This window comes from Numida meleagris, chromosome 14 (genome assembly GCF_002078875.1).
Source record: "Numida meleagris isolate 19003 breed g44 Domestic line chromosome 14, NumMel1.0, whole genome shotgun sequence".
NCBI classification, from domain to species: domain Eukaryota; kingdom Metazoa; phylum Chordata; class Aves; order Galliformes; family Numididae; genus Numida; species Numida meleagris.
The window spans coordinates 10,304,741-10,325,755 of NC_034422.1; the positions used below are offsets into that span (position 1 = coordinate 10,304,741).

The 21,015-nt window shown below is 50.3% G+C and overlaps 2 protein-coding genes across 5 annotated transcripts in view; one reads left to right on the top strand and one right to left on the bottom strand.

The window, feature by feature from the left end:
- On the top strand, positions 1–521 carry LOC110406460 (apelin receptor A-like; the record flags this gene model as incomplete). The annotated part of the gene is given in 1 exon segment (XM_021413001.1): positions 1–521. A coding segment is annotated over 1 exon segment (426 nt). The 3' UTR covers positions 487–521.
- MORC2 (MORC family CW-type zinc finger 2) overlaps positions 4,644–21,015 on the bottom strand; it is a 37,589-nt gene continuing 21,217 nt past the window's right edge. For 2 of the 4 annotated variants that reach the window (XM_021412478.1, XM_021412480.1), the window contains exons 11-26: positions 18,288–18,370; positions 17,262–17,347; positions 13,844–13,984; positions 13,294–13,448; positions 13,024–13,152; positions 11,624–11,729; positions 10,078–10,210; positions 9,682–9,756; positions 9,203–9,580; positions 8,764–8,907; positions 8,616–8,670; positions 8,012–8,153; positions 7,473–7,664; positions 7,285–7,378; positions 5,896–6,084; positions 4,644–5,584 (exon numbers count right to left, since the gene is read on the bottom strand). In XM_021412478.1, coding sequence (XP_021268153.1) covers positions 5,516–5,584; positions 5,896–6,084; positions 7,285–7,378; positions 7,473–7,664; positions 8,012–8,153; positions 8,616–8,670; positions 8,764–8,907; positions 9,203–9,580; positions 9,682–9,756; positions 10,078–10,210; positions 11,624–11,729; positions 13,024–13,152; positions 13,294–13,448; positions 13,844–13,984; positions 17,262–17,347; positions 18,288–18,370 — 2,171 coding nt within the window. In that variant the 3' untranslated portion in view covers positions 4,644–5,515. Of the gene's footprint in view, positions 5,585–5,895; positions 6,085–6,794; positions 6,902–7,284; positions 7,379–7,472; positions 7,665–8,011; positions 8,154–8,615; positions 8,671–8,763; positions 8,908–9,202; positions 9,581–9,681; positions 9,757–10,077; positions 10,211–11,623; positions 11,730–13,023; positions 13,153–13,293; positions 13,449–13,843; positions 13,985–17,261; positions 17,348–18,287; positions 18,371–21,015 lie in introns of those variants that run through there. The other 2 variants (XM_021412479.1, XM_021412481.1) reach the window with 2 other exon arrangements.

Consider the following 21,015-nt stretch of genomic DNA (forward strand, 5'->3'; position numbering starts at 1 on the left):
GCGGCGGCGGCGCTCAGCCTCGGCACCACGGCGCTGGGCTTCGCCGCCCCGCTGCTGCTCATGGCCGTGTGCTACTGCTGCGTGGGGAGCGCCGTCCGCCGCCACCTGCGGCCCCGCAGAGCCGAAGCGGCGGCCAGGAGGAGGCTGCTGCGCTTGATCGCCGCGCTGGTGGGGGTGTTCGCCGGCTGCTGGCTGCCCTTCCACCTGCTCAAGAGCCTCTTCGTGCTGGCCGCCGCCGGGCTGCTGGAGCTGCCGTGCGCGCTGCTCGGCCTCATCTCCCGCCTGCACCCCTACGCCACCTGCCTCGCCTACCTCAACAGCTGCCTCAACCCGCTGCTCTACGCTTTCCTCGACGGCCGCTTCCGCGCGCAGTGCCGGGCGCTGCTGGGGCTGCGCGGATCCCGGCCGCCCCCCGCCGCCTCCTCCGCGCTGAGCGCTCCGACGCAGCGCTCCGAGCTGCCCTCCTCGGGGGGCACCAAGGTGTAGCGCCGGCCCCTCCTCCCAATAAACGGCCTTGCCGCCCTCGGAGCCCGCTCCCTTCTTGGTCCCGCCGCGGCCGGAGCTCCCGACGGGAGGGGACGGGTGACCCTTCCTGCCGGCGCGGGGCGGCCCAGTCCTGGGGCCGGGTGGTTGCCGGCGGTCCGAGGGCTGCGCTTCTCCGTTCGTGCGTGGATGGGTGAGCCCCGCTCTGCAAATCCCGTGGGGTTCTTGCTCTGTCCCGGCACCCGCACCCACGGCTGCGGCCGCGGCACGCCGAGCCCGGCCCTGTGCGGTCACCTGCAGCCCTCCCGCAGCTCCTCCTTGCCTCGACGGCAGCTCCACCTGAGCTGGTCGCGTCCCGCTCTCCCGTCACCCAGCCGGCCGCTGCGAGGGGCTGCCGTGCCCTGGGGTGTGAGCTCCAGCCAGACCCAGAGCCACGTCCCTGCAGGCGTGGGCATGAGGGACGAGCTGCCAGGCCCCCCGGCAGAGGGGGGTGGTGATGGTGGGTGCACCGGGCGGGAGCTGGCCCTGCTGTGGGCAGAGTGTGCCCTGGGACGGGGGGCTGGGGGAGAGGGAAGGCATCCCAGCATGGATAGCACTTGCCATCTGCCAGTCCCAAGGCCGTGTCCTGCGTGGGCAGAGGTGACCCTGCAGGCTCTGCCCTCATCCTAGCTCTGCTCCGGGCTGAGGGATCCATGTTCTGCTACCCCAGGGTGCCAGCCCCTGTGTTGGGAGAAGGAGCTGGGACAGCTTGGGGTCCTCCCTGGGTTCCTGCTCCACTGCTTCATACCTGGGAGATGCATGCGGAATGTCTGCACTCCTAAATGCCCACGGAGGAAGAGCGGGTGCTGGACCAGCACCAGGAGCCGGGCACTGCCTCCGGCTTCCAAATCTGCTCCCCTTGCTCAGGCTCGGACAGATGCGGAGCTTTGGGATGGGTTTGGCGGTGGCATACTGACCCTGCCCGTGCTGTTGCCTCCCTCTCTGCTTGTCCCCTGGCCCAGATATGGTGGGACAGTGGCTTGCACAAGGCTGAGAGCTGGGGAGAGGGCAGGAGGGCAACGGAAAGGAACCCAAGAGCAACGTGGCCCTACAGCACGAGGGCATACAGAACTCCAAGGGCCCCACATCCAGGGCCCATGCAGGGGGTGCACCCGCAGCTGGGCCAGGCACAGGTTGCCCCGCATCCACATGGGGCTGAGGATGCTGCTGCTGCCAGGAGCCCGTGGCAGCGGTGGGAAGCTGCCAGCTGCTCCCGGTGCAGGGACAAGGGCCCACTGTGCCCCTCGCGGTGCCTTGGCACAGGGCTCAGCGCGGCGCTCACTGGGTCCCTTCTCTCCTGCGGGGCAGACAGCAGCGGAGCCTTTCATGGCATCGGAGCCGCTTCCAGGCAGCTGGCAGGAAAAGGAAGGCCTCATCCTCTTGTCTCCGAGCAAACAGCACGGAGCCAACAAAGCCAGGGTCGGGCTGGGGCTGCCCGGCAGCGGCTGGGGATTCCTCCGCTGCCCTGAGGTGTTGCCCTGGAGACAAGGCAGCACGAGGCTGGCACCTCCACACGTGCCCGCGTTCCCAGGCGCCCGCGCTGACAATGCAGCACTTCATGAGCCCCCACGGCAGCTGGGCCACAGCTTCCCCTCAGCCCCACAGAGCGGCCCAGGGGGGCAGCGGGGCTGGAACCATGGGGCTGAGCAGCCCGGGCCTGCACACCACTGCTGCCCCGGGCAGCCTCGGCTGCAGCCTTGGAGCCACGGCCACGAGCAGCTGGAGCCTGCTCCTCGGTACTGGCACAGCAGATGTTTTGCTCAGAGGGCTCGGTCCCAACACCGGCCTCAGAAGGGCTTTAATGCCCCCAGCCAGTCAAGTGTGAGTTACATCTCCAGACCCCAAGGCCACAAACAAGAAGGAATTGAAGATAACTGGGTGCTCTGCTGAGCAGATCGGGATGGCCTGGGCCTGGAAGCCACTGAGACTCTTGGCCAGCGGTCCCTGTGCCCTTCTAGTAACAAAGATATGAATCCTCTAGACATAAACCAACCCCTTTATCTGCTGCTGGTGGAGTTCCAAGCCTCTCCTTCAGGAACAGGAGCAATGCACAGCCCTGCAAAGCCAGTGAGGAGCTGCAGGCACAGGACCACGTCCCTCACACACACATTGCCACGAGCTTTGGCCTTCTTGTTCCATGCTGCAAGACACACCGAGCGAACAGCAGGATGGGAATCAGCACAACACTGCTGAAAAGGAAGAGGCAGCTGGCGCTTGTTTTGTGCTGCTACTGGAACAGAGCTTGTGCAAAGCCCTTCCTGGTGCTCACACGGGCTGAGAGGCTTTGAAGACGCTGAAAAAAACACCATCACCACGGGGCTGCCTTTAGAGAGCAGCTCCCTTAGATGCTGCATTCAGCTCTTTTTTTTTTCTTCTTGAGACTCAGGCGAAGTTGTCCCGGAACAATAACCACAGCAAGACCCAAAAGTTGATGCGTAAGCATTTATTTTCCTGCCTCATTATTAAATACATGTATTTGCAGCTTCATGGATGCCCCGTCCCTGCGGACACCCAAGGACAGGGGACAGGGCTCCGAGCACCTCATCAGCTGTGGGCGTCCCTGCTCAGTGCAGGCCTTTAGTGGTCCCTTCCAACTCAAACGATTCCATGATTCTAAGTATCTCTCTATGAAGTACTGAAGTGATAACTGTGGGAATACTCTCCCAAACAGATGGCTAATTACGGGTATAACATTGGTCTGATGAAAGGGAGGTGGTTTTTTTAGGGTGGTCTGATAAAGGGGATGTGGTCCCGAATGCAAGTCATGTGCTCCTAGGTATTTCTCCATAAGAAACTCAGCTGGAAGCTGAAAGGGCAACTGAGGAAACAGCATCACACAGCTGTGATACCACGAGGCCCGGAGCAACTGGCTTTGATGACCCCCAGACATCACTTTGTTCTTATTTGCTGAAGGCATTAGTAAAAACCTAATGCTCTACATAGGTCCAGTAACCAAGGTTATAAAATGCCCTCACATTGAAAGCGCTGCAAAGAAGTAGCAGGAAGGTCTTGAGAATGGTTTTATTAGCACACGAGCTAACAGGCTTCCTTTTCCTAGCAGAACTGGAGGCGAGAGGGGACAGCTGCACGTCAGCTGCACTGATGGGGGTAACTCTAGGGAAGGAATATAACTCAACCGAAAACATTTGCTTTGAGAACAAAATGCCATTAAGAAAAAGTTGAAATAAGAAATTCCCAGAAAGCAGGAATAAAATCGTGTAGCACCTTCCTGACAGGAGTATGGGATCAAACTTAAGAAAGATGTGAGGACTATTGGCTCTACGTTGGCATGCTCCTGCTGCAATGAGTTAAAGCTCACGAGCTGCACCGTCCTCGAGCTGTGCTTTAATGAAGTCTAGTTCTTCAGGCTTCCTGCTGCTCACCGGGGAAGGACAAAGATTTCTTCTCATCTTAACACAGAACTCGGGTTCTGCTGAGGGAACAACTTCACCCGAGCTGCGGTGTGTGATCCCCATGAGCACCACATCCAACGGAACAGAGCTTGAGATGCTGGTGGAGTTTGCTCCTGCATTTAAGGAACGCTGCCCCTCTGCCTCAGCATGTAGGGGTGGAAGGATGCTTCTTACCTTCGTTTACACTAGGATCCTCAACCTGAACAAAAGCCATCAGCCTCATGATGCTGCCACGAGGACCTGCAATGCAGCCCAATGAACCAATCTTCCCTCTCTTCTGCTTTTCATTTTTCCCGCGGTACGCAAAACCGAGAGTTGTCCAGTAACAGAGGTTTAGTCTGAACATCTACCAAACGTTCAGCCCACAAAGGGACGGCAAAGGTGCAGTTCATCTGGTGCTCCTGGAGGCGGGCACGCCTTGGTCACGCTGTGACTCGCTGAGCAGTTGGGCTGTAGGGGTTTCTGAGCACGGAGTTGGTGCTCACCTTGTCCTAGCAGAGCTGAGCCAATGAACTCAAACCACGTCGTCTGGGCAAGAAGTGTTCTGCAAGGAGCTGTAGTGCAGCCTCCAGCTTGGAGGAACAGGGAAAGGCAACGTCCTTGTTGCTGACCCAAGGGCCAGACAAAAACCAGCAGTTCAGGGCTCCACATTCCAGTACCTCAATTAGAATTACCTGGAACAGCAAGTGGATCAAAGCAACACAAACCTGAGGGAGGGACGACAGAACACAGGGTCACTTTATTTTCAGCTGCTCAAGGGGTTCTGCTGCTCTCGCAATTACGTCTCAAAGAAACAGCAGCAATAATGTGCAGTGACCGCTAGGAGAGAACGTGAACTCCAGCTTTCTTCCTGTGATTACTGAAATTCACTGCGAGCCACCTGGGCGGCCACACTCTCTTAAAAGGATCCTCGTGCTCTGTACTGTCAGCACCGTGACATCTCCACCTGCTTACACAGACCCCACGTTCAGCAGCTGCACAGGCAAACACCAATCCCTGTCCCCACACTCAGCGTGGAGAACCCTCAGAATTCCATCCCCTCCACCCGTGCTCACACAGACTGTTTTGACCTCTACCTTGTAGCTCAGGTCCCTAACTTGTTTTTCTCTACACGAAGGTCAGTATCTTGGAAGTCTACGTCCTGGCCTCCTCTCCCACTATTTAAGACCTAGTTGTAACTTCCTATCAGATTCTTATGAGGCAACTTGCTAGGCATGATGTTCTGGTCTTCCAGGTTTAACACACAGCTCTGATGCAAAAAGGGGACCCACGCTTTCACTTCACTAAAACCACACAGCAACCCTCCCATCGTACCAGGAACAGTTCCCGTTTATTTTAAAAATAAATATTTATGAACAAAAGGAAGAAAGAAATTCAAAGAGTTGTAACGTTAAAAACTTTCCTGCCAGAAGCACAAATGTCTTTTTCAGTCACAACAGCCTGGACACCAAAACAATGGCAGTGCTGTCTACAAAGCTCTCTCCTCTCATCTGCTGTCATAGTCTTCCACTGCAGGAATCCACATCTCCATCGAAGCAGCCAGCTCTTCTGCACTTCCTGACGATGTGTAACGGGGCTATTCAGTCTCCTTTTGTGATCAAGTCCTCGATATACGCATCCAGTTCATCATCTGTATTAATATCAATGTCCTGAAATGAAAAGGACGAGAAATCTCAGTGAAAAAATGAATCACGAAGAGCAGAGCGAGACTGAAAAGAACAAAACCCCTCCTTGTCCGCCAACACAGCATCCTCTGCAGCACCCACCCGGAGCAGCCTTTGCATCCTGGCTGCCACAAGGTGGGCAGTGGCAGCAGCACGAAGCTGCTTCTGCTGGCCTGGACCTAAGTGGCACCACAGAGAGCAAGAGCCGAAGAACAGCTCAATTCTGGACTCAAGCATCCAGTGCCCGGCCTGGCCTCGGGCTGGTGAAGGTCACGGTGGTGCTGTGGCTCACCCACCTCCTGCACTTTCTGCAGCAAAGCCACAATGTTAGTCCTCAGCTTCTGCAGTTTCTCCTCTGTTTCCTTCAGCTTTCTCTCGGTGTTGCGCAGGTTTTCCTCGCAGGCTTTGGCCCGGGCATCGGCACGCGTCTGATATGAATTGCACAGGTTCTGCAGCCCCATCTCGTACTGTTTGAAATAGTCTTTCTGTGGAAGACAAAAACAACAACAACAACAAGAGATGACACATTAAAAGAAGCACTAAATGGAAAGAAGACCCCAGTAGTTGTTGTTGCTCAAGTCCAGCTACCAGCAGGGCTGAACGACACGAGCTAACATCGCCCTTCTGTGCTCCCCGCCTGCGTTCCTTGCCACGCTCACACTGACACCTTATTTGCCTGCAGTATGAAGCACAGAAATCACACCGGTTTTCACATTCCCAAAGACCAGAAATGCAACAAAAGCAGACTGAATTCGGATGAAGGATATTGTGGTTTTGGCAGGATGTCAGAGAAGAGGCAAGCCGGAGGACCCAGGATCATTCCTCCACGTTTCCCAGCACCAGCACGCAGATGCTGGTGCAGGCTCAGCCACCGAAGGACAGAGAAGACTTCATCCCTGTTGCTTTACTCCCAGCCACTTCTGATATTGCTCAGAGAACGCATGCCTCTGGGTTAGGGGAGGAAACCCACACAGCTCTTTTGTGGGGGCCTCCTTCCAGCCACTCAAACTAAGGCGGAAGAAAAAGCCCTCAAAGCTTATGAAGTATTTCCTGAGCACAGCACAGTGCTGCAGCTCACAGAAGCACTGATTCGTAACAAGCACGTTTCAGCTATTCTGCTGGTAAGGACTCGGAGAGAATTTCAAGCACGTGTTCTCAGCTTTAGTACACACACCAAGGAAATCTGGATACTGACCCCTGTGCAGGATCCCATATGTTCCTTGCTCAACCAAGAGCCTTAAGGCGAATCACTGGTGGGCTGTGAATCTTGAAATTCTGCTCCATCTCTGTGAGCCTGGTCATCTGGAGAAGTACAAGGGGGTTGGCTTCCATGCTCCCTCTTGTTTTTCAGATTGTCTCTTTGTAAGTTGGACTTAAAGGTTGGGGGTAAATGAACAGATGTGTCTACATTCCATTTCCATACATCTCTAACCTGGCCTCTCTTGTTAAAAACTTAACAGCAATGGACAAGAACTTCAGGTAGCAGCAGCCACCAGCTTTCCCACACAGATGTATGGTCACAGAAGGCTTCATGAACTCTCTTTTTTTCCCCTCAGCTACACTAGTCTGCTAAGGATAGAAATAAGCTTTTCAGGTGCACAATCCTGCAACCAGCTTGCCTTAAGAATGGGGGGAAAAAATCCAACAAGCTACAAAGATTATTTTTCTAGATGTACTGAACTCACCAAGGGAAATGCCAGCAACCCTTCCGAACTCATGGAACTCAACTCCTTCTTGGAAACGGGAAAATTTGGAGGCAAGAAGTATCGCAAACAATTCCTACACAGGAAAGAAAAGAACAAAGCCAGAGGTTGAGTCTGAAAAACTAAAGCCATCAGGCTGCAGCAGCTCACAAGGGAAACTGCGAACCCACCGAAGGATCTGAACCAGTAAGTCTACTGTTTCTTGGCCGCTGCTAGGACCTGTAGTGTCTGGTTCAATTCTGACACATTCTGAGGTAGAAGGTTCAGCCACAACCACCTCCTCTTCCTGCTGTGTGTCTGGAGGCTGGTACTCTGGAGACGGAGGCTTCATCAGTCTCACGTCCTCACTACCCTTCTCTACCCTGAGAAGGGGAAAAAAAAAAAAAGAAAGGGAAAATCAGATGTATTTATCTACATTAGCCATACCTGAAACACATAAGAGCTTCATCAGAATCTGGGCACGTCTGTCACTGAGACCTCTAGATTACACAACAGCTGCCTCCACAGGAGCATCACATTTAAGTGATGAGTAGATTGTACTTTTTTGTTGTGTTCCCTCTTTGCAGAGCAGCTGGACTGTCCTGAGCGCACACAAGCTCCCTGTCATGGCAGCAACTTATTTCTGTCTTCAGTATCTATGTAAGTAAACCAGAGTCTTCCTCTTGAGAGCACAACAAGCCTCCAAAATCCAGTAGCTGAAGATAGTTACCAGCGATCTCTTGGTGTGGTGTCTGTAGGAACATAATCAAACTTCACCTTCCAGCGCACGGCATGCTTGCCCATTTCCACAGCTGTGACACGGCCCGTGAACCACTCCTTGTTCACACGGACTTCCACGTGCAGCCCTTTATCTGAAAGGAAGGAGACAGTAAAGATGCTTGCAAATATTCAGATGCTGGGGTGCACGTCCTGCTTCATCTTTAGCCACTGGGAGCTGATCTGAAACCGTGAGTTACTTCAAATGGTACATGAACCATAAAAACATCACTATCACAGAGCTGAACTCAGAATACACAAGGAAACGACACAGCACCCTCAGTGCTTCTGCTGTACTCTGGGCTGTATGACACCCTGTTCAGGGCCATATTGGACTAGGACAACTTCCTATGGGTTTCTACTGGGTCATTTTCCATTCAGCACCTTGGGAACAAGCTGCAAAAATTAACTGGCCTAGCAGAAGGTGCTACAGCATCTTTGACAGAGGTCTCTCAGCCTCTCTTCTTTAGAAAGCTCATTAACGAAACGACACGTTTAACCAGTGAAGCTAGCTCTGAAACAGCTATTTTTCACTACATCATGAGTTCATCTCTCACCTTTCTGAGCTTTCTTCAGTTCTGCCACATCTTCCTCCCCTGCGCTGTCTGTGAGCTAAAAGCAAAGCGCGGTCAGATTAGATGTCTGCTGACAAGATTGCAAACACTTGACAAACACCTTCTGCTGCAAAACCTCGTGCGCTCTCACCTCTACCACCACCTCGCTGGGATCCTTCTTCTCCTCTTTCACTGCTACAAATTTGCCTCGTTTTGTCCTCTCTTTCTTGCCCTCCACTTCGTCCTCAGACAGCTCCTCGGTGGCGTGTGCGCTCCTTTTCCGGGGGGTGCAGGCCTGAAGGAAGCAAACAAGCTCCAGCTGTACCTCGGGGGTATGTTACCAAACCGAAATCTTCTTGCCAAGCATTTAAAAATTACAAACGAGCAGAAGAAAACAACCAAGCAAAAAGCCCCACCGACTCAGCACACACCATCTTCACTACTCAAGAAGGTTTTAGAGGGTGCCGTGTGACTGGACAGCTCCTCAACCCCGTTACTCCATTATTTTTTTTTTGTGATGTGACACAGCAACACAGGCCATGCGGAACGGTAGGTAAGGAGCCGATGGTTTTCATCCCACTGAGTCTCACCTGCGGCGATTTGACAGTGGCAGATTTCTTTGGTGTTGGCACCTTGGCAGCTTTTGAGTTGGACGGCTCGCGTGGGCTTCTGGGGCTCTGCGGGGCAGCAGAGGATGGTTTTGTCGGCGTTGGTTTGGCAAGAGTTTTGGAAGTGCTGTTCGACTTTCCGGCTGTCACAGCGTCGTGGTGCGTCTTGGAAGTGCTGGCCTCCTCCTTGGAGAGAATGCTTGCCAATCTGGGAGCGTTAAGATTTGTCCAAGTCGAAGAAGTCTTTTTCAGCTGACCGACGGACTTGGAAGGAGGTGTGAGCGGTGGCGGTCTGCTGGGAGCGTTCTTGATGACGTCGGGGAGGGGAGGAGATCGTGGGCGCTGAGATCGTGACACTGACTGGGTGTTCCAAAACAAAGGAAGGTAAATAGAGAGAACAGAGAAGTCAGGCTCTGAGCTAAGCACAGCGCACGAGCAGCCTACAGAGGTGCCCCCATTACCTCCCCTGCAGGCCGCGCGGTCACTTCCAGAGGCAGCTTCTTTAAGTCAGCTTGAGATCGAATCGGCGTGGTTTTCTATCAGGAAAAGAAGAAAACCCCAAAAGTTTACCTTTAAAAGCTACGTGAACCCAGCCTAGCAAACACATTTCCAGTTTCAAAGGAGATCAGTAATTGTGAAGAAGGCGTTTTCTGCTGTCCCTCAAGATCAGGAGGACGCTGGCCGTCAACTCCCACCATCCCAGCAGGAACTGAGCATCGAGATATTTTATTACAACAATCCCCCCCAATGACTGCGACATGGCACGTGTAGCATTAAAGGCCATGACTCTCAGCATCACCTGCTGGCACCAGGCCCCTCCAAGCCTGCTGCGCTCAGTGGGAGACCTCCAGGTTTACCTGCAGAGCTTCCAGTTTTTCCTGCTGCTGGCGGATTTTCTCTGACAGTTGTTTCTGCTTTTCCTCCTGTGATTTTGAGTCTTTCTTCAGGGTTCCCAGTGGTAATTTCTGCTTCTGCTCTGGAGCTTCGCACCTAGCGCCAAAGGAATGCAAGACAACTTCAGCACAGACAGCACAATCTATGGCTCCCTCACTTGTAGCACTGTTCCCATGTCCCATCCCTACCACTGCAGTAAAACCCCTTCTTCCTTCTGCAGTGGCCACAATCTCAGAGATAGCTGTTTACTCCCTGGGAAATGCATGATGTAAGGATCAAAAGCATAGCCAAGAAAAACCAAGCCATTTACACTGGGAATTACCAGTTCTGAGCCCTGGAGCCATATTAAAGTTTGGGAACAGACAGGTCAATACAAAGATGGGTAAGAATTTGACTGCATAAACTATTGGTACAATCATATTTCCAACAATAGTGCAGAAAAACCACACAGGAATTTAATTTCACAGAAGAGCAGAATGGTTGAGGTTGGAATGGACCTTCCCGAGGCCAGCCGGTCCAACCCCTCTACTCCAGCAGAGATGCCTAGAATAGGATGCTCAGGGCCATGTCCAGATGGCTTCCAAGTATCCACAAGGAGGGAAACTCCAGTCTCTCTGGGCAGCCCGTGCCAGTGCATGGTTACCCTCATGGTCAAAGCGTTTCCTGATATTCAGGGTGGGATCCTCCTTTGTTTCACTTTGTGTCTGTTGCCTCTTGTCCTGGCACTGGGCACCAGTGGCAAGAATCCAGCTCCACCATCTCCAGGCCTTTATAAATAGTTTGCTGAGATCCCCTCTAAGCCTCCTCTCCTCCAGGCTGAATAATCTCAGCTCTCAGCTCTTCCTCACAGCAGAGGTGCTCCCAGCCTTTCATCATCTTTGTGGTACAGAACTGGACTCTCCACTGTGACCACGTCTCTCATACACGGCAACCCAGCACTGGACACAGTACTCTAGGCACAGCTTTACTACCAATACCTTCTCAACCTCCCAGGACTTGCATCATTCCTCCTGATGCAGCCCAGAACACCACTGGTCACCTCTGCACGCTGCCAGCTCACGTTCAAGTTGGTGCCCACCACGACCCCCAGGTCTTTTCTGAACAGCTTCCTTTCAGCTGGGCTCTCCCACCATGCCCTGGTGCCTCAGGCTGTTCCTCCCCAGGTGCAGGACTCTGCAATTCTTGCTGAATGCCATGAGGTTCCTATCAGCCCACTCCACCAGCGTGTCCAGGTCCCTCTGGAGGGCAGCACAACCCTTTGGCAAAAGACCCACTCTTCCAGTTCTGCCTCACCACCAAGCTTGCTGAGAGCACACGCTAATTAGCAGTGTCCGCCCGCACATCAGCTCCAATTAGGAATGTCACTGCTACTTGGTTAGACTGAGCACAGCCTAGAGGTGTCCCATACCGGTACAGAGCTACTGTCTGCTCTGCCTCTCCAACTGCTGTCAAAGAACTCCTGACCGTAAATATGCAAATAAGGCATGATTTATATTAACTGATTCTTACCTATTTTGTTCAGGATCGGGGTTCATAGAGCACACCCAACTATCAGGGTAATTCTTCTCCACTGAACTCAGCTGGAATGGGAGAGTCCTCCATTTCAGGCATACATCTGTTAAAGTAAACACTTTCCATGTCAGAAATGCGTAGCTCGAGGCACACAGTCAGCTCTCTTTCTATAGCCCTTCTCAAGCTTATTTAATGCCCCAGGATCACATCTATTTCCAAAACATATCCCATGACAATTGAGACTAGTGGCAAAATACAGACACACACAACATATACCTCCACTTTGAGGAAGACCTCAAAGCTGGTAAACAAAAGCAACCATAACAATAATCTGATGAAGGCTGGCGTCAACTGATGCTTGAGCACTTCACATTCACTGCTGCAATGACAGCACTTACAAACTGAGCAGCCCATCCTGAATCACTGCTCATCTCAGGGGACAGCCTGTCCCTTCCTGGCACCAACACTCAAGAACTCAGAGTCATAACCACTAAAATCAGATAATAACGTAACAGATTTTTAGATGAGTCAGATGTACTGGGTTTGGTTTTTAGGGCACTGCTGGACTACTCGGAAACCAACATCTTAAAAATTAATAAAAGGCAAGTATTTTTAAATCAGGCTCTGGGAGGACTTCATGAGCCATGGCAGATGCCAACAGCAAAGATGATGAAGAACAACAGGAAAGCTCCTCCTATACGTGAAGAACCTGGAAGTTGCTGAGAAAACCAGCTAGGGAGGAGAGCCTGACAAAATAATTCCCAAAGATTGGCCTTACATTCCTTGCTACATCCTCATTCCCAGTTCCCGTGCGAAAACGGTCATGGGAGTTTGGTGTCCCCCTACGAAATGAGGAAGTGGTTATGTTGAGATCTCCCTGCTCCCAGCTGGAGCAAAGGCTTAGCCAGAGCCACTCAGCAGTGCACAAAAGAGAAGCTAAAAAGATGATGGTAAATGGTTCCCTTCTGTGCTGATATCCAGAGCTGTTTAGCAGTCTGGTGCATCTGAACACAAGTCACGTGGCTGCCCCCCATTGCTTATGGGGAAGTTTGAGATCTTATTCGTGTTGAGATGGGTGGTTTTGGTCGGTTCCACTTCCTATGAAGTTTCTAAGCCCATTCTCAACTCTGCTGCTGAGCACATCTGTCCCATTCTGTAAGGGCACCTGAAGAACATCACGATAACACACTGTGCAGGAACAAAACCTTATTCTGAGACATTTAAGTATACCAGCAGATGCAGGCAGAGGGAACTCAGAAAAGGAGACAAGCCCTAGCAGGGAACCACGATAGAGGAGCTCATCTCAAACCTCCTCCCATTTCTCTGTCCCCACATCGCAGCCGGGAGCTCCCTCCCCAGGGAGGAGCAGCGTCCTGGCTGCACCCGCTTGGACGCACCGCACTGAATGGTGGTGGGAATCTCCATGGCTCTCCGGCGTTTGTAGCGCAGCTCACTAGATGGAGGCTGGTTCCAGTTTGCTGACAGATAACCAAATTCATCCCAGAATTTGATGATACCCCTCTGGGCTGGAAAACAAACAAGCTTCCATTCGATACGGAGTTATCATCACCAAAATCACCACACTCGCTCTTGGCTGTCCTCTCCCTTAGTTCCCTTCCAGCCAAAGCCTTCCCATCCCGCCCTTGGAAACTGTGAAGCTTCGTTACCTATAGCTACATCCTTCCAGTACTGAGCTAAATGCTCTCCCATGGCCTTCAACAAGTGTCGGTATTCCTTGGCATCAGCAAAGTCTTGTTTGTTATGAGTTGGCTCCAGAACCAGGTAGGGCACATCCACGACACCTACTACTCCACCACATGCCCTGTAAGAGGAACACACAGCCAGGAACAGCATTAAACTGGTAGGCTGTGGCTCAGACAAACAACACCGAGAACGGCAGATTACACGCATACAAACACACACACACACACACACACACACATTCTTGCAGCAGCACTGCTAAGCTTATCAGCTTTCTAATTCAGACTTGAGCTGGTACGGAGAGAACTCTTTTTTAATTAGGAAAACATGAAGTACTGAGAAACATTAAAATATCTTTTATTCGTTAGAACCCAAACTAAAGGTCGAAAAGATGAAAAACTCTCATGCTCACGAAGAATGATTAATGCAGAAGAAGATGAACGGAAGACCTAAGTTACGTGTCAGAACATGCCAGACTTAAGCAAAAATATTGCTGAAAAATCTCCAAAAACTCACATGCCACCCTCCAGCTGTGGGCCCACCTTCTCATACATCTTTATCAGCCGACTGCAATTATAAATGAACATGCCATCCAATTCACGCTGCTCAATATTCACACCAAAAATGAAGTTCAGCTCTTTGGGTTCCTTCAGTGCCCTGTAAAAGAAGGAAAGAAAAACTCTGAGGAGTTTGAAATCTTTTGTTCTTATTTCTAAAAAGCAGAGATTTTGTTGAATGCGCGTTACATCTGAAGACGAATAAAACACAACGACTTTGCAAGGCAGGCATCAATTTAGGCTGAACATTATCTGTTGAGGCAATTTGATTATTCATTTGGATATGATTTCTCCTGTGGGAATGGGTTTTCGGCTTTTATTTCAGATCTACTTTTTGAAATATTCCAGTAGAGTAGGGTTTTATGAATACTTCGTTAGGCACAGACCGCTCCTCTCCTATGTAATCGTGGTTTGTATCTTCCAGGCACAGCTCCCTCTGCTAAATAAAGCACTAAACTCATATTTTCGTACATAACTACAGTCTCAACAGTCAGATTTTCGGAAATTTCTCAGAATCACAAGCTTTACAAGGCTGTTACTTCAAGCTTGAAAGCTGGACAACACAACTAACAGCCTCAGCAGAGCTTTTTTTTTTTTCCCCTGGCAATGTCAGGTTGGCAGTTTGTACAATTTCTCACTTCTTTATGCAGCAGACAACTTCAGCAGAAGCGGCCTCGAGTACGTTTGTGAGCACATCCAGATTGCTGAGCCTGAATCCAGCAGATTCCTATTCCATTCCTATCAGGAACTGTATCTCCCGCGGGGCAGAAAGCCTCGAGAGCTTTAGATATCTCTGTGTTACAAAACCAAACAAAAACCCCCACGTTTTACAAAAAGAACTATTGTCCCTCAACAGATTAAAACAAATTCCACAGCTTTCACGAAACCCAAACGCAGGGGTTTTTGCAATGAGGATACCTGAGTTTCAGGCTGAAGATACCATCAAACGTGAGGCAAAAAGATTTAACTGTTACACAGCGTTGTCTGTACCACTGCCCTGCCTTGCACCTACGTGCATTGTCCCAGTGAAGTGCTTGGCTTTTCTAAGTGGTTAATTCATGGAGCAGAATCATGGAATCATTAAGGCTGGGAAAGACCTCCAAGCTCACCAAATCCAACCACCACCACCGTGCCCCTCAGTGCCACGTCCAGTTGAAGATGCTTGGAATTCTTTCTGCTGATCTGCTGCCTGTCTGCTACCATTACTGGCCACTGAGAGGACCTGAGTCGTGCGTTCACGAGCAAAACGTGGTAGCAACCTGCAGCAACCTGAGACTGGAGCCTGTCTTAACGTTCAAGTGTCTCAAAATAAATCCCACTGAATTCATTTCATGGCTGTTTTCAGTTCTCTTGCGGTCACCCCTGCCTTCACACAGACGTGTATATATACACCCTTCCTTGGAAACAGGAGCTCCCACGAGGCCTCGGATGGGACACAAGAGACCAACACGCTTCAAATCTGCTGGCAGCAACCTCTCCTGTTCTGCTGCTGGTTTCTGAGATCCCCCCCCGTCTCAAAACAAAGCCACCAGCGGTGCCTGCAGCCTTCAGATTACACGTGAAGGAGACAGCAACGTTTTGAAAACGTACACACAGCAGAGCAAGTCTGATGTGCTGGCTGACACCAGCATCTGCAGGCAACAGGCAGCAGAGAGAATGTTTGCTCGGTTATCAGCGTGCTGTAGCTATTAAATAATCACTGGTTTTACAGGGAACTGTGAACTCAGAGATCATCCGTAGGAGGTGGCAGGGAAATAAACTGCTAGGAAAACACTTGCAACAGCAGCTCTCAACAGCTGGAAAGCCAGTCATTTGCCAAGAGGTGTTCTGAACATCAGCAACCCAGAGACAGAGCGAGAGCAGGCCCACGTTGGCCTCAGCTCACCCAGGTGGACAACTGGGATCTGAGGGCACGAGTACGGGTGGCAAACAGCAGCTCCCTCTCAGGGATTCATTTATTATCTTCTGGAAAGGGATGTAAGGCCTCGAATGTCAAGAGAAAAGGTGCACTCTCCTACAAAACAGGAAGGGCATCTCCTCGTTTTTATCAGAGAGGACAGGAAGTCAAATTATGACCCAAATCATGGAAAAGTAAAGCCCAGCCAACTAGCTATTATTAGGACTTGTGTAGTTGTCCTACACGCCAGATTTATAACCTGACCTTACACGCAGGCTTTGGGAACCAGAAAGAAGAATACACACTAGTCTAGAACTGGCTGTGCATTTGCTACCCCTTGCTCAGGAGCAGAGCAGCCAAGCCTATACAGGAGGCAGTTTTCCCTCTTGTCTGATGGTTGTCACGTACATCTGTTTTCCCCATCACCACGTATTTGAAATCCAACTGTAACTCACTTGCACTTAAGCAGAAAGAGTTGCTGAAGAAAGTTTGGAATTTCTCATTTCCAATCGGCCGACAAAGGCCGCACGGAAGCTAACTTCTTTATTTTCAGATCAGTGTCTGCTGCTCGGCTCTCTTAAAGGAAAAATCATTTTGCCCGGTGAAAGGAAGGCTGGCCCACTGTTCCACTTCACACATTGCCAACGTTGTCAAAACCAAGAATGAAAAGACAAACTTTGCGTGGAAGATTTAGATGGAAGCCGAAGATTGCAGCTCTGCCACTTCTGAATTAAAATTATGTTAAGATATTAAAATGCATTAAGTTGCATTATTAATTAATGCATCTCTGGCAACAAGTGTGGGATAGTCCTGACCTATGCAGGGATGTAAATGAGCATGCAAAACAAACAGCCAGGAACAGAGACGTGGTACATACTAATCCCTAACTGTGCTCACAATCAGCCTTTGCTTTGACAGATTAAGTTTTCTGTTTCAATTAGTGAAAACTCTTCATTTGTGAAATGCAGATGAAAAATCTGCAGAAAACTTCTCTGCAAAGAGTTAATTATTCCCGTGAGTGCCTCAGTAGCAAAGCTAATTGTAGCCAGAGCTAAGTTACAACAATATCTGAGGAATTCATGGCAGGGACTGTACCAGAATTCAGCAGGCTTTCAGGTAACACCTCTACAATTCCAAAAGTCATTTCACTGTAAGCTGATAACGTTTGTTTGTTTCCCTGAATCTTAACTGCAAGTGAGAAGCAGATAAGCAAGAGAATGGAAAAAGCTGATGTTAAGAAAAAAAAAGCTATTTTCTAATGCTTTTTTCAGGAACTAAGAGGGGAACAGCAGAAGCAACCCGAAAAGCAAACCCAACCCCTGTGGCTAAACAGCCGGAGCACGCACACACGATGCCCACGGGTATTTAAGCTTTGAGCTGAACTGTTCACTCTCCCACATGAAGTAAAGCAGAAGAAACATAGGAGCACGTGGAGCAGGCAGCCTGAGGAAATCAGAGCTTGCAGCTGCCTTGCACTCACCGCTGCTTCGCGTCCTTAATCCTCTTCTTGACGTCGGCCTCCCGGCGCATGGTGATGGCCGAGTTCTGCACCTGGCGTAACGTCACCTGCCAACACGTGCATGCATGGCACAGTAAAACTGCTGCTGTGAAACGCATCAAAACTGAACTCCTGCGGTTTTTCCCCCTCTTCCAACAGGTCTCACCGATCTTACAAATGTAAAGAATTCACCAGCTGTGGCGGGCAATAATTAGCACTCCCAAGGGTGTAGGGCTGCACCAGTTGCTGGCTTGCTTAAGCAGCTACACAGTTGCTTAGAAGGAAACATCTAAATGTAACTGTCAATGCAACCAAAGCCACAGGGTGAAGGGCAGGACACAAGAGGGAAATAGCTGGGATGCTCAAATGCTGTCTTTTTCATTAGCTGTCATTAAGGAGTAATTTTAAGCTCGGGCCACTTGCTGATCCACCTGGCAGCTCCCTCCCAGCTCGGCCTTCCCACCTTCCAAAGCCCACAGCCTCAGCACAGGGCTGCAGCTTCACCAGGTACCCTCAGAAGGAAACAAAAAGAACTTCTTGGCAATAGTTTGAGAAAACTGGGGTTCAAACTGCAAGGGCAGTAAGAGAGAGGGACCAAAACCAAAGAAAGTCAAACCCTCCCGGTTTTACTTTTGTTCGAATGCTTTGCATTCCCTCGGCCTCAAAAGAGCTCCGAACAAAGCATCTTCGTAGCAAAACTCAAATATTGGCAGGGGATTGCCTGCCAATTGCTATTTATTCCAAGATGCATGGACTGGAATATCAGCACGTTTCCTTCTCACCGGGGCTGGAAAACAGACAGGCTTAAGCATGTCCTGCGGTGATGACACCGCTGATGACTGAACGCTGCTGACAGCTTATCTCCAGCAGAAGTCACCAGCTGCTCCCCTTACATACCCAAGTGCTAACAGCAGGTGCTAAGCAGCTAGCTCTCCCATCCAAAGCCACGGTTCTGAGCCCCTCCCTCAGTGCCCAACACCCAGCTGGGTGGAAGAGCTGAAGTCTCACCCTGGACTCCCGTGTAAGGTCCCCCCCGAGGCGCAGCTCAAACGCACGGGCTTTGCTCTCTGCCTCCCGAGCCTTCTCCTCCGCTGAAACACAAGGAGAAAGAAGAACGTGAACCAACATCAAGGACATTAGCCACTCAATACAGACAGCATACAGCATGGCATTCAAGTGAGGATAATGGATTTCCAGAGACAGCCTTTGCTGGATTACCTGTACAAGGGAGAGATGACAAAGTAACACAACCAGGGACAAAAGAAAAGGTTACGCATGAGATGACAGCATTAACAAACCACCTTAAATTTGGTCAGAGGTCACGGTCAACAGTGGCATCACAGCAGGGCTGGAGACTGTAAAAGCATATCTAAAGGAAGGAAACCTCAGAAAGGTGTGCATTTGTGATATTCACTATATTCTTCCTGGAAAACAATATTAATCCGTGCTATACACAAAACAAGACACGGAAAACCTACCATGATGCCCTGTGCTCTTTGCATACACAAATTTTATCACTTAAAAGAACTTCCTCTTCCCACCTCTTTTACATATGACCAACACGACTGTGTTGCAGCTGGCATGCATCACCTCATACACCCACCCCCTCTATATTCATTCAACAAGTTCCACTTTCAGCAGAGCAATTCCTTCCTAAAATGGAGACACAAACAGCTTTGGCAAATTAGCAACACATACCTTGCATCTGCATGCTCTCCCATCCAAAAGCGCATTGGCTACGATCCTCTGACACTCCCTTTCATGTCAGAAGGCTGCTGTGCTTACAGCTGTATTAACAAAGAACTAACTGTCTGGGGCATGGCTTTTTTCTCCATCCCACACACTATGAGGTCCCATGGTAAACGTGGACTGGCAAATCATGCCCTGTTTGGGCAGGGGAAGCCTCCAGCTGCAGCTGCCACCTGGACCGTACGCCTCATGGAGGCATTCTGGCTGCTGATGCAGAACTGATGTTACTGCAGCACTGCCTGGGTCAGCTCACGGGAGCAGAAATTGCTGAGGGAGTAACTGTAGAGATTTCTAACAGAAATGGATTGATACGTTAAAAAAAAAAGGATGCACAGAAACGTTTACATGCACGATCGGTAGGAAAAAAGGATGAGACGTGCAACATGAAGCAAAATATCACGACAGGCTCCTGGAGACGGCCAGCATCTCTCTGAAAAACAGCGCTCTCCTTCCGACCGAAAGGAATCCAGGTGTTGCAGGGACTATCTGCCAAGTGCTCCTCAGTGCTGTGCTCAGGATCACACGTGGAAATGCACTTTTGTAGCGTGCCCAGGTATGAGAATGCAAACGGGCAGTCAACTTGTTGAGACCATGGCAGGTCGCCTTTCCTTTCTTCTCAGTGTTCTGTTGGAGTTCTGTTACTCTAGCTCCCACAAAAGCACTCTGAGGTTCAGTAACTTATCAAGCAAGCAACAGCTCAATTGCACCGCGTGACAGACTGAAGTCACCCAGTGCCCTCACAGTGCACCCACAGCTCGGCTACGTGTGAAAGCACAGAAATTTGGAAACAGCTTAAACACACTTCCACTTACGTATTCCATTTGTATCTAAGCTTGGATCATAGCAGCTGGCAAACTAAACACAGCTGAAGGGAAGAACAGAGTGATGCCTGTCCACAAGGGCAAAGGTGACGCCTGCTCTATTAAAGCAATGGCAACTTAGGAGGAATGTTTGACAGGAAACAATTCAGTTCCAGGCCTGAGAGTGGAGGCCCTAACAGACAAAACCATGTGCCCTAAGCAGGACATCAAGCATACAGAAGTTAGAGTCAGCATTCGTGTCCTCCCAGGGGCACAGCACCAGCACTGCCAAGCTATGCACAGCACACTCCAACATATGAAGCTCAGAACACAGCTCTTTGTGACTTTTGGTATTGGAGATCTACACAACTCTTCACCTTTTCTATTTGCTTGCTTTCCAAACTTTGCAAAACGATCTCTTGAAACTAGAAAATGGCAATGCCTCATTGAAGTATTTAACCTCCACTTCGAAATGCACAGAAAGCAGCTGCCTGCCTTTTGCCATGGCCTTTCCCAGGCATGGTACTTGTTTCCTGGAACAGCTGTGGACGTGCATCTGCTTGCTGACGGAGGGGGATGCTACAGCTCATGGCAGGAGGCAGAAAAGTTGGTTCTCAGAGAATGAGGAGTTTTTTTTCCCTCGTCTTTAATACCAGCATCTCTTTATTTCTGTACTGTGGTGCTTCTGGAACGGTGTGCACCCTCAGAGAAAACATACATTGTTAATAAGGAAAAACTAATCTTCTCTATCAACAGTAGAAAGAGAGCACTTGGTATACTGGAACAGAACGTTAAAGATGAAACTGATTTTCCTAAAAGCAAAGAAATGAGATCTGTGCCCCTGAAGCTGAGGTTAATGCTACAAGAACGCTTTAGTCCTGAAGTAATGATGCAGTCAATTCCTGCAGAAAAAGGCCTGATGTTCACCTTGAGTTTTCAGCATGTTCAAAGCTCTTTGTTTAGCGCTCATATCACTGCTGGAGAAAGTGAACTGTGTGGGTGATGAAGGTGAGTTTATGTTTCAGTGTCGATATCTGTTTTACTGTGGCTCTGTTCTTGGTACTGGGACACTGAAGGGCAGCATCCTTCACTGCCAATAGACTAAAGCTCACCTTTTAAACATCAGGAAGGTCTCGTGTACTGCTGCAAGAAAGGAACCTTCCCAAATCATGATATTTGTAGCCTTC